The 12,606-nt window shown below is 55.0% G+C and overlaps 2 protein-coding genes across 2 annotated transcripts; one reads left to right on the top strand and one right to left on the bottom strand.

Annotated features, from left to right (window-relative positions):
- Window positions 1-2,457: 2,457 nt before the first annotated feature.
- LOC120707481 (transcription repressor OFP3-like) lies at window positions 2,458-4,176 on the top strand. Its single transcript, XM_039992388.1, has 2 exons — window positions 2,458-3,792; window positions 3,963-4,176. The coding sequence occupies exon 1, from the start codon at window positions 2,620-2,622 to the stop codon at window positions 3,769-3,771; it is 1,152 nt and encodes a 383-aa protein (XP_039848322.1). The 5' UTR covers window positions 2,458-2,619; the 3' UTR covers window positions 3,772-3,792; window positions 3,963-4,176.
- A 3,730-nt stretch (window positions 4,177-7,906) lies between these two features.
- Window positions 7,907-10,087, bottom strand: LOC120707480 (heat stress transcription factor C-1a-like). Its single transcript, XM_039992387.1, has 2 exons — window positions 9,218-10,087; window positions 7,907-9,008 (listed from the first exon to the last, which is right to left on the bottom strand). The coding sequence occupies exons 1-2, from the start codon at window positions 9,464-9,466 to the stop codon at window positions 8,301-8,303; spliced, it is 957 nt and encodes a 318-aa protein (XP_039848321.1). The 5' UTR covers window positions 9,467-10,087; the 3' UTR covers window positions 7,907-8,300.
- Window positions 10,088-12,606: the final 2,519 nt, after the last annotated feature.

The raw sequence follows: 12,606 nt of genomic DNA, 5'->3' as shown, positions 1-12,606 counted from the left end.
AGGGACGACGACGACGGTTCGCCGAAGCCTTTATTTCCTCTCCGGCGCAGGCGTACACGCCGGCGGCATCTGGGTTCGTTTTCTGATCGATCGGCCAGATTCGTTTGGGGATCGGACTCGTTTGATCTGCAGGTAGCTAGCCTCTGCCGGGCTGGACCGGCAGGGGCAGTGATGACCCCCCGCCGTATGGAGTATGGACCGCGCCGGCGTGACCACTGATGCCGTTGTTTTCCACTGGTCACATGAAACTGGCTGCATTTGGAAGAATCGGAACCAGTGCAAGTAGCACCTTACTGCATGCCCAAACTAAGATTGCTATACAAACAAAGAGCAGAAAATGTACCACCTGTTCGTTTCAAAAAAAAAAGTACCAGCTGTCCCATAGCTCAAAATTGAGCCATTTTAGGAGGGGGTGGGCGGGTGGCCTGGTTCCCATTTCTTTTTCCTTAACGATGCGTCGTCAGGCCTTCCTTTGGTGTTCACATGCCAGTGTCAGGGGGAGTTGAACACAGCTCTGATGGCGAGTCGAAGAAATTAGTCCACGGATATGGGTTGGCCGCAGGGCGAAGATGCTCCGCCGCAACTAAGCTCGGCCTGTGACACGCCGAGACAAACGGGAAACCAACAAAGGGCCCTCTCTTTCCCTTCTGCCCCACAATATAATTAATCATTGCTAATCCAGGAGGTCTGCTTCGTCTTCCTCTCGTCAGTCGTCACCGCACCCATGCCGTGCTTTTCACTTTCTCCTGCAAGCACGGTTGCTGCGAGGCATGACGCTTGCATAGTCGTTGCATGGCCTTTGCGCTGCCCTGTCCCTTTGTTCTTGGCCATTGACGCCGCATCCTCTAGTCCACATGCATGGTTTCGAATCCCGCCATGACCTTTTCTTAATTTTCTGCCGCAGGCGACGGGGGCCTGCTGTCTGATCAAGAGCACCGTACCAGGCTGCAACCTGTTCCTTTCCTGGTGTAAGCTAGCTTCTCCTCCACGGACTTGGCGCAGTACCCGCATGGATGGGTTTACATGGGCGTGTCTACCCTTTTTGGCGCGTTACCGCGAGGAGTCATTGAGCAGGACACGGGCGCATACGATTCCGTAACGAACCCAGCTGCGGCATCTCGGGAGCTGCGTGCAGCACACACGTCTAGTCGTCTACATCGATCATTCCGCTACCTCCTAATCGTGTGGCTACAAATCAACTCCGTGCAGTGGCGGAAAAAAAAGGGGATTATGCCTGGGGCGGAGCGAGATTAGGCCGTTGGGTTTGTTTCGTCCTCTCTAAAACTCGGTGTGCCGTCTGTTTGAAATCAGAGCGAGGGACGGTCGATGGACGGAGGAACAGATTGTACTCCTAGGTGCCTAGGTCGGGGAATGTCTGCTTGCGTTTGGTGCTCCTGCGTGCACTGTCTCCGATAACAAAAAGGCGCGCTGAGGTCAAGAAGGCGAGAGTGCCCGGCCTCTTGCTGCCGGCGCATCAATCGGGGAGAGAACAGATCGTGTGCTAGGCGCCTAGGCTAGCTTGTGAATTATTGCGAGGACGGATCAACTGATCCCTCCACCTCTGGCCGGCGATGGCGCAACCCACCTAGTAGTCCGAGTACTAGCAACGAAAAAGATGCCCAAAAATGACGGCGGTCAGGTCACGGGCGCGGCGCGGCATCCACCTCGCGCCATCACGACCCGTGCGGCGCGCGCGCGCAGGCGGTCAACGGGGCCACCCCGGCCGACACGGCACGCCGCAGCTAGCAGCAGGCCGCAAGCGGCCGGCGGGAGGACCACTCGACGAACGTACCAGCAGGCCACCACCGCCTGGGTCGGTCGGGTTCTGGCCAGGATTCACCTAGATTTTATTGTTTTCACTATAACGGTAATTGTTTTTTTAACTTTTGTATTTTTAAATTTTGAATCGAAAAACACCACTTACCGCTACCGGTAAGTATTGCCGCCAAGTAGCAATAACGGTAAAAATCACCGATAACCGGCGATTTACCACCGGTAAGGTGAACCCTCGTCCTGGCACGCGGAGTCGTCGTCGATCGGGCAGCCCGGCCGGCAGCGCCGTACTGGCTCTCCTCGTTCGTTGGCTTGCGCTTGTTCTCTGCACCCACCGACGTGGCGGCGCTGTGCCTGCGTGATCGGATCAGTGTTACGTTCGTGCACATTCCCCCCGGCCGCGGTCCCCCTGCGGCCAGGGAGCCAGAGGCCGTGCGTGCTCACTGCTCACCTACCATGACCCGTACTGGCCCGCCATGGGCGGCACGAAGCATATGCGTCGCTGCACAGTACTGATGCACGCAGCCTGTTGTATTTGCAACTTGCTTCGGGCTCACGGTTTTTCTACCTTCCAGTAGTATTTTTTAAGCCTCCCCTACGTACCCTAGCAGTACACAATCCTACGGGCAACACGTGGCTAAGAAATCTCGGCGGATTCTTCTTCTACTCGCTTCGCACTGCCTTATTAAGCCAAAGCAAAGCAAGAAGCTGCGAGGCGAGTGTGAGCCTGCCTGGGGCCTGGCCAAAGTGAGGGACACCAGAGACAGGACGTCCGTCTCCGCCGTTCACGTCAATCCACCATTCCTCCCGGCTCCCGCTGGGGCCGTAGCGCGCGCGCACACCGCGATGCACACGCCGTTCGTGGACAAGAGCCCCCGCCGCCGGGACAGCGCCGGCGGCCGCCTGAAGCAGCGGCTCGCGCAGATCCTCACGCGCTCCTCCTGCACCACCAACACCACGTCCGCCGGCGCCGGCGCCTGCGCCAGCGCCACCGCGGGAACGGCCTTCGTGAGCCTCGCCCGGGCCGGCGCCGACTCCTCCCCCCGCCAGCAGGAAGCGCCGCCCTCCCCGTACTTCTGCACCCCCTGCACCTACGAGCGGCCCACGGCCGAGGGCCTCCTCCCGCGCCGCAGCCGCCGCCGCACCCGGAGCGCGTCGCTCGTCCACATATCCGTGGACTGCACCGGCGGCAACGCGGCCGCCTCTGGCCGGCGCTCGTTCCACTCCGACGCGCCGCTGCTGCAGCGCTTGTCGGTGCCGGCGAGGGACGTCGTCGGGAAGCGGGGCAAGGGCGGCGCCGGGGGCAAGCCCGCGGCGCGGTCCCCGTCGGCGTCGCGTCGGCACCTGTCGTCGTCGTCCTCGTCCTGGGGCCGCGCGCGGCGGCCCCGGAGCACGCCCGCGCCGTACAGCTGGTCGCCCTCCTCCGCCTCCTCCGCGACGGACGACGAGGTCGCGCCGTTCAGCAGCTGCGACGGGGAGGCGGGCGGCGAGGAGGCCGAGACGAGGACGCTCTTCTCGTCCCTCAGCCTCTCGTCGGACTCCTCCGAGTTCTACCGCAGCAGCACGAGGAAGAGCCACAGGAGCACGACGGCTCGCCGCGCGCCGCGCCGCGCGCCGCCAAGAAGTACCGGCGAGGCAGCCCCAGCCGACGGCGCCTTCCGGCCGCTGGTGTCGGTGGAGACGAGGAAGCACAGGGGGTTCGACGGGAGGAAGAAGAAGGGAGAGGAGGGGGTGAGCGTCAAGAAGCCGATGGGCGCCGCGGCGGAGGAGACGAAGACAACCGGCGGCGCGGGCATGGCGGTGGTGAAGCGCTCGAGCAACCCGTACCTGGACTTCCGTAGCTCGATGGTGGAGATGGTGGTGGAGCGGCGCATCGGCAGCGTGGGGCGGATGGAGGAGCTCCTGGGGTCGTACCTCTCGCTCAACTCCCCGCGCCACCACCCGGCCATCCTCGCCGCCTTCGAGGACGTCTGGGAGGCCGTCTTCGGCGAGGAGTGACCATACGGATGGCCGATCTACACCGGGACTAGGGGTGCAAATGCGTGATCCTTAGGTGCACCTCCAACCCTCTTTAGTTCAAAATTTTGTACTAGTTTTCCAAATTGAGATATGGTTTTGGAGAATTAATACAAAATTTTGAACTAAAGTGGATTGGAGGGGCACCTAATGGTTGCCCATTGGCACCCCTAACCGGGACGATCGTTTAGTTCCGTGGAGACGCTGGGAATGGATCGATCGGCGACGTGTTGATGCGCAGCTTGGTCGTGGTGTTGTATCTACTAGTATGATGTACTACGTGCCAATGCATAAATTGGCATGATCGTGCCATCGGAATGCTGCGGTGCTCATGTAATGAATTAGCTAAATGATGATAATCGAGCGCCTTGGTTTCTTTTACTTCCATTTTCCCGGAATGTGTTGATGCCTTGGTGATCCTCATTTCGACTATTCTACTACTACTATTATTATTACTAGGCAATTATGCACATGCGTTGCTACCGACAAATTTAGGGAGTTGGTCCGACTCACATATGGAATGGACTAAGCCCACTTGTCAAATAGGTGGACCAAACCAATATATCAAATCAATAATTTGAGTAGAAACCTTACTCGCTTTAGTAATAGATATAGATATAAATTATCCATTACGATGTACGAACCACGTGAAGCTGTGGCGAACTTGTAGCTGAGGGTGAATCAAGGGCAAGGGCTGATGAGACCTTGCTCATCACCTTAACGTATGGAGTAATACATAACGCAAGATGCATGTAAATTGAGTGTTTAAAGAAAGAACAATGTAATAGTTTTTTTCTAAAAAAAAGAAGAAAGAACAATGCAACATCATTACCCACCGGAATAAACGTCAACCGCTACTATACTGTCCGAGGTTTTCTTTTCCAAAGAAAACCGTTGCTTTCCAGGCGAGAGCCGGTAGCATCGCATCAAGCTTGAACCGCGCATCTCTCTGCGCGTCAGGGAAAAGCACACGCCGGCCGGTTCCACTGAAAACAGAGTCCCCTCTCCTCGCCAAATTTGGTGTGCTGCCACGTCACACTGCAGCAACAGCCAACAGGAGCAACATGCCAACAGTAGTAGACTTTTCAGACAGAAAAGAAAACGTTTAGAATTACGCGATGGCACATACGGAACCTCCGCGTCCAGTCCAGAAAGCCCAAAGAAAAGAAATCCATGCGACCGATCGGATGATTCCTCGTCCAGCCAACCGGAGAACTCCGTCACCGGTCCGCGGCCGCCGACAGGTGGGCCTTCCAGGTAACCAACGGCACGGTGGGGCCCGGGCGCCAGCGTAACGGGTGAGGGATCCTTTCAAGCCCCGCTTGCTAGCCGCGCGCGCCGCGACGTGCGCAAGGCGCCGGCGCGCTTGTCCGCTGGCAACGAGCAGATTCTCCCCCCGGGCGGCGATGGGAGCCCCCCCCCCCCCCCCCCCCCCCCCCGCGGCCGGCGCGGTGCGCGCGCGTGTGAGTTTGGTTTCCGCCGCCTCGTAGTGCAGTGGCCGTGCGCACGTGCCGCGCGCGGCTCGCTGACGTCGGCACGGCTGCCCTCTTGCGATTGTTTTCAGCGTCCGGAGGCGTTGTTTACCCTTTGCGCGCGCACGGAACGATGCGCTGATCGAGGTTGTAGTAAAGTAATCAGCTACCGTGGTTGTGGTTTGGTTGCTCCCCGTTGGCGGTTATGGACAGCAAAGGCTCGGGCGTTCCTGGTTCCTACAATCCTATATGGAAAAAATCTACTTAATCTCATAAATTATCAGTGGTAGTCTACTTCACTCCCCAAATTTCAAATCCGTCTACTTTACCCCCCCAAACTATCCAAAACCGGTCAAATAGCCCCCGCAGGCGGTTTCGGACAGCGGTTTTGCTACAGTAACACGATTTTATCTTTTCTTTTTTATTTATTTATCTTTTTCTTTTTTATTTATTTCGGACGGCGGTTTTGCCTGGTGGACGCGGCTCGCCATCCCCTCCTGCGGACCGCGGTCCCCGCGTGCCCTCTTGCTCGCCCTCCGCCGCTCGCCACGTGTGCCCTTCGGCCGGCTGTGGCTACCCAGTCGCCGGGGCGGAGAGGAGGAGAGAGAAGATTGTGGGCAAGAGGAAGAGGATGACGCGTGGGAGAAGGGTATATATGGATGGAGAAACTATATTGAATTTCCCACCCTTTCGATAAGTAAATGGCTAGCTAAATGAGATTTGGCTAGTGTGATTTGGAGATGTTGTGCAACTTTGTTAACAAATTAAATGGTGGCGATGATGGCAACCTTACCACACGGACCAAATAGACCTATTATCTCACACCACACGGCTCCATTTTGAAATACACAGTATCACGAACGGAACCCGACTTGTATCTCATCGTATCTTTCTTTTTACAGCACAAATAAACAATCTCTGTACTACTAAAACATGGATCCAGTATAGTACTAATCAAGTTACTAACTCCGCCTGAAGTTCGAATTGCTTTCAACCGGTTGGCTGGATGCGCACGCATGACTTCCGGTTGAAAGCTCAACGATCGGCCGGCGATCAACAACCATGGTACACGTAGCGAGAGCATCCACGCTGCACGTCTAATATCTGTCCGAATTAATAACGGAACAGGGGCGTTTCACCTGGCTACAGCGACCCCCGTGATCACAATCATCGGCCATCATGCACGCAGCTCTGTCGTCGAGGGGGGACTTGGACTTGACTCCCAATCGAGAGCGAGCGAGCGAGCCATACGATCCGCGCCACGTGGATGGACGTACGGGATTAAACGACAGCCCGGAGGAACAGTATATAGTAGCGGCAGCTAGTACAAGCTAGCAGCACTATTCCTTTCCCCCTGGCCGCAGCCATATTATTCTACGTATAGCCTGTAATAATAATCTACTACCACTAGCTATATACAGCTCTACACATCGACAGACCGATCGATCGGCCGGACAGCCAGATCTTGTGGATCGATCGATGTTCGTTTTTTCATCCCGTCTTTTGCACCAGCTGGAATCCTGGAAAAGCAACCATATGGTTATCAATAATCATGCAAGCAATCACCTTATTAGATGCACGCGCACCACCCAAGGGAGTTAAGAGCTGGGAGCCAAGTAAGCAAACACATGATATGCATAGCCACCGTTAAGCCACGATATCGATCGATCTCATTCTCATGGCAGGACAATGATTTTCATGCTAGGTAGCAGAGTAGTACGTAGTACATGTCTCAGTGACCGGGTCCGGTTTGACCAATCTGAGTACACTGCCCATGCCATCCCACGGGGACTCCTAACAATTTTCAGCCATGGATAAAGAAGATATAGAGGAGGAAGAAGAAGTAAAAGAGATCAGAGAAGTAAGGAAGAAGAGGAGAAAAAATAAATCCCCCTAGTTAAGTTCTTCAATCCGGCTCTGCACACAAGGTGCAATCTAGTAACCAGGCTTAAGCATATTCGTGCCATTTGCTTTTAAAGAAAAAAATTGTGGAGGTCATAGATATGCATTGTTCGGTAATCGGGCAGGTCACTTATTTGTATACATTTTCCATATTGTTTTGTTAAGGCCTGTGCCCACCTGGCCTTTGGACCACTCGGTTGGTAATCTCACAAAGTACACTTAAAACTGAATCTTTTGAATAAGAAACGAGTTCGGGCAATATATAATCAACAAGCAGCTGTCGCGCCCACCATCGGCATCAAGCATGGAGAAAATTCGCCCATTTCGATTCCATGGCACCCTCTCATTGGGTCCAAAGGCCTCCCATTTCGCTCTCCCTTCCCCATCAACGTCCAAATCACGCTTTTAATTAACATCATCACTGCACACTCTCGCTCTCAAAATTAAGTAAAAATGAAAAAAAAAACTAACATCACCACTACAGGAAGCATATTACCAGCTCTTTTTAATAATAACAGAGACTGACACCTGGACCAATCGCAATCCAGGAACCCCATCACCTTCCTATTGGCTGAGCCTGTGGGCCCCGCGGAAAGCATCCAAGGCGGAAAACTAAAGCACCTGCATTAGCGCCGGGGTAACACGTACCCCCGGCTTCGCGTAAACTAATAATGAGCTAAAGTGAGGTGAGATGGTACTACCAGATCGATCAGGTTCATCGAGCAATTGCAGGTCGACAAAAGTTTGGGGCAAAAGTAATTAATGGGGGCAAATCTTAGTTTAATCCCCTGAAAACCCTACAAGCTTGGAGGACAAAAAGAGCTCCACTACACTACCATGCCCAACCAACAAATACAAGGCCTAACTAGTAACTACTACAAGAATCGAAAAACTACTAGCTATCTAGTGAACATGATCATCGTCTCATTGATACCGATCGTTCTAGTTCTTCGATTTCATACAACAGATACAGCAGACCTGTAATGATCCGTGCTCGTTTGCGATAATGATGATCGGATAGGGACATCGATGTGCAGATGAATGGTTTGCAGAGTACAAGGAGCAGGAGTAACTGGAAATGAGTGAGCAGGAGAGGCCGAGGTAGAACGTGCATGCGCATGATTTACCGGCAGGCGGTTAAAAGAAACCCTGGCCGAGGAGGCAGAACGGGAAGGGCGTCTCCACTGCCGTGTCGTCAGCGGTAGTCAGGCCCATGCCGATGATGCCGCCGCCGCCGCCGCCGCCTCCGAAATCCGGCACCTGCTGCACCCCGCAGGAGCTCGGGGCGGGATCGAAGGAGGGGAGGACTATCGCCGGCGGCTTCTGCTCCGCCCACTGCCAGCCGTCGCAGTCCTTGCCTCCGAGCCCCAGCAGCGGGTGGGCTGGCGGCGCCGCCGGAGGGAGCGGGGGCGGGATAGGGGAAATGGGGTGGGAGGAGAGCTGCAGGCGGCGGCGCTTCTTCTCGGCGGCCTGCTCGACGAGGTGGCGCGTGACGCCGTCGGTGTCCTCGGCGAGCCTGGCGAGGAAGGACATGAGCTGGTCGGGGCGCCGCTCCGTGGCCTGCAGGCGGCGGCTCATCTGGGCCAGCTCCTCTCCGATGGCCGTCTGCTCCCGCCGCAGCCGCTGCACCTCCTCGAGCACCGCCTCCCGCTCCTCCTGATCCAGCAGCTGGCCCTCCTGCTCCTGGTGGCGATCCTCGCCGGCGGCGCCCGCGGCGGAGCAGGACGACGCGGCGCCCTCGCCGCGCTTCTTGCGGCGCGCGATGCGCGGCAGCAGGTGCGTCTGGCCGCGCAGGAAGGATTCGTGCGCGAACTCCCACCGGTCCGGGTGCACCTTCCGGAACCCCTGCAGGGAATCCATGGCTCCAGGTAAGCGCACAGGACACATGAGGAAGACAGCCCTGCTAGCTACAGCATCAGCATGTGAGGAGTAAACGATCTAGCGAGCTAGCTAGCTTGGCTAGTTCCAGTTCAAGCTTCTTGGATAGATCACAGGGGATCGATCGATCGAAGCGGAAGCAGCTTGCTGCAGCCTGCTGCCCCGCATGTACTTACGTATGTGTTGAGCTGGCGCACGAAGCTGGAGAAGTTGCTGTGCTTGAAGAAGCAGGGGAGGAGCAGCCGCGAGAAGCCGGCGGGGTCGGCGACGACGAAGCTGTTGCTGTCCCTCCCCCAGCGCACGAGCGCGTCCGTCCGCGGGTCGCACACCATCTGGTACGTCTTGGCCACGAACGGCGCCGTCTGGAGCTGGCCGCCGCCGCACCCGAGCAGCCCCAGCGCGAGCTCCGTGTGGAGGCCGTCCATCTATCGGACTATCACCACCAAGCTAAGGATCGACACGAACACGACCGATCGATCGGAAACGAAGGAGACGCTCGAAGCAAGACTGCAAGAGCAAGAAGCAAGCGCCGGCTCTCCGAGCTGGATGGATGGGTGTCAAATCCCCCAAAAGGCAGGCAGGTGTTGCTGCTGCTGGCCTGGCGGATGGGCCGGAGCGCGGAGGGGGTTACTAATTATGGCCGTCGTCGTCGTGCGTGACAGGAAGGGCATGAATAAACTAGTAGCCGCAGCAGCGGCGAGGGCCGAGGGGTGGGGGTCCAACCCAACCGATCGCATATCATACGGGCATGGCGAGGCCCGGTGGGTGGCCTCGCCCGCCGGTTGAAGAGAAGATATAGGCGGCGAGGCGGCGAGGCGCGCGCCCCCTGGCCGGCGACAAGTGGCGAGAGCTCGTGTGATCCTTCCCCTCGCGCGCGCCCGCCCGGGCTCGTGTGCCGTCGCCATCGCGGGGGATTTCCGATTTCAGGACCAAAGCGGAAGGAAAGATACTACCGGGTGATCGATCTTCGCATTAAAAATGCAGGTAATCCCATCCGACTGCCCAATCTAGCAGGCGCCGAGGGCTGGCTCATCGATCAGGATCATCGCCGCATGCAGGCAGGCATCAGCGTATACTAGTACTAGCTACTTACTACTAGCAGTAGTCATCAATCTTTCTTCTTTTTCTTTAGAGAAGAAAAGGGTGCTTCCCCCCTCGTTTTATTCCAGAGGGGATCTTAATTTCTTTCCTTTTTCTCCCGACGAAAAGACTCTCCCATCGACCTTTCCTGTCAGTGTGCAGTGTTGTGTGCCGCGCCCGCGCGCGCTCGATCGTCTGGCGGCGGCGACTAGCCACCTAGCTAGTCGATCTCGCGGGCTGCACCGGACACCTGTCCTGCTTGATCGCTACGGCACACCGCGTGCCTAGTACGACGTGCTAGTAGTCATGTGATCCGGTAGCGCTAGGCTGCTACAGGGCGCCTACGAGTACGGGATCGATCGGCGGGGCGGGGCGGGGCGGGGCGGCGCGGCGAGATCGATCACATCCCGTCGGGTCCGCGGGGGAGGTGGCCGGCCTGCGCGGAACGCCACCGGAAAGGCGCCGGGGTCGGTCGAGACAAGACGCGCGCTTACATGGGCGCGGATCCGACGACGTACTGCTGCCGGAGCTAGCGCAGCAGCAGCCGGCCGTGCCCCTGTGCGGCGCGCCGCCGGGGGTGGATCGGATGAGCTAACAGGCAGGGCGGCCGGGGTGGATGTGGTCGGGTGGATCAAATCGCCCGGGTCACGGCGAGGGCCCAGCACCAGATGGAGTATTGCATGCCCTGGGATATTTTATTCCTTTTTATTTTTTTCCAAGAGGTTCTTGAGCGGGTCGATAATATAAAGAGGGGTAGAGGTAGACCTAAACTGACATGGGATGAGTCGGTTAAGAGAGACTTTAAGGATTGGAATATCTCTAAAGAGATAGTTTTAGATAGGAGCGCTTGGAGACTAGCTATCAATGTGCCTGAACCTTGAACTTATTTCTTTCGGGTTTCATCTCTAGCTATCCTAACTTGCTTGAGAAAAAAAACTATGTTGTTGTATTTTTTTTCACCTAAGAAGAAAAAGACGTGGACTACTGAATAATCAATCACTCGCACGAACGAAGAGAGGTAATGGGCAATGGGCCCGGGCGGGGCAGGGGGGCCCCGCTTGCTTTTCCTGGGGCCTGCATGCCCGGCTGAGTAAAGAAATGCACGCTAGCTAGGGGGTGTAGGTGCGCTCCCTTCGAAAATATCTTGTCCCCTTGGAGCCAAGCCCTCTTTTGGATGGATCATGGATGGGATGGAAACGGGGATAGAGCCCATAGATCATGCTCATTCACGCGGCACGCCCTGCTTGGTCCCCAATAATAAAGCAGCTCAGCTGGTTGCTGCACGGTCCAACGACGATGACCGTCCATGCAGCTTCCCAATCGGGCATGCCCGCCATGGTATTTTGCAAACGGTATTGTATCGACTCGTGGTTACAGTTATTAGGTTTCTTTAGAGGGTGTTTATTAGCTCCAAGTGCTAATATTTTAGAGTGTTAAACTTTAGCATTAGTCTATCTAAACAGGAGCGCTAACACGGTAGGATAAACTTTAGCCAAGACTCTCTAAACCGTCAGTCTTTAGAAGGGCGTACGAGCGCTAATGGATGCTAAAGTTTAGCATTAACTTTAATCCATTCAAACAGACGCTTAATCAATTATTGTTGCTTTGGCTCCTCAGATCCCTCCTATGGCCCTACTACTTGGTTTTCCCTATGAAGAAAAGCTAGTGGTGCTCACTCATAGCCAATGTATATATGTCAGTGGTTTTCCAAATGAGGAGGAAGCCCAACTTGCCAAGAAATTAGTATGAAGCAGGAGTCAAAGTCCCCAACTACTCAAACTTTGTTTCCAGAAAAGTGGTGAATTTGATGGCATCTTAAAACTCAGCACCAGCCCGATGACAATGGCATGAGTTAGAGTCTAGATTTTTTTTTTAAAAAGTAGGCATATATGAGTGTATCAAACATACAACTCGTGGGTTGGATGAACCACTGATTATTTGACACCTCATGAGTCGGTAGTTTTTCTTATGTATCATGCATCCATTGTTCACAGTCTAGTAAAAACCTACTGTATATTTTGAATCAGTGTTATATTTGAACGACACTATTTTCCATTGGGAAGGATCGGAGACAGACCAAATTATGTGACATTTTGTGGTTAAGAAATTCAAAGCCAAAGCCGCAGGAGCTCAGTTTATTCCATTTCGCAAGAATCATTGGAACACACAATTGGCTTAGACAAGCAGAGGCATAAGCCTCAAATTGCTCATTTAAAGAAAAAATATCTACAATATATGTTTAAAAAGAAAAAAAGGCCCAATCTCTTTAATTTCTAGTGTCTGTGGGATGGAGGAAAAACTTTCAATAGATCAGTAGACAGAAATATGTGAAGCGAAGAGAGTAATTTACACGCACGAGCATCCCATTTGACGTTTTCTTCCGATTTGTAGGCCCCAAATATCCCACTGCCCCCACTGGCATAGTTTTTTTTGTTGATTGCAACGGGTCTGTGTTAGCAGCAGGATAGCGGGGATAGGAGAGAGA

Source organism: Panicum virgatum, chromosome 5K (assembly GCF_016808335.1).
Source record: "Panicum virgatum strain AP13 chromosome 5K, P.virgatum_v5, whole genome shotgun sequence".
Classification (NCBI taxonomy): domain Eukaryota; kingdom Viridiplantae; phylum Streptophyta; class Magnoliopsida; order Poales; family Poaceae; genus Panicum; species Panicum virgatum.
This window is presented reverse-complemented; position numbering and strand designations above follow the sequence as displayed.

Excerpts from the sequence above, each read along its gene's own strand:
- LOC120707481 (XM_039992388.1), top strand. The coding sequence starts at position 2,620 with ATGCACACGCCGTTCGTGGACAAGAGCCCCCGCCGCCGGGACAGCGCC.
- LOC120707480 (XM_039992387.1), bottom strand. The coding sequence starts at position 9,466 with ATGGACGGCCTCCACACGGAGCTCGCGCTGGGGCTGCTCGGGTGCGGC. Across the intron at positions 9,009-9,217 it reads TGCGCCAGCTCAACACATAC|GGGTTCCGGAAGGTGCACCC; the intron begins GTAAGTACATGC and ends GATTCCCTGCAG.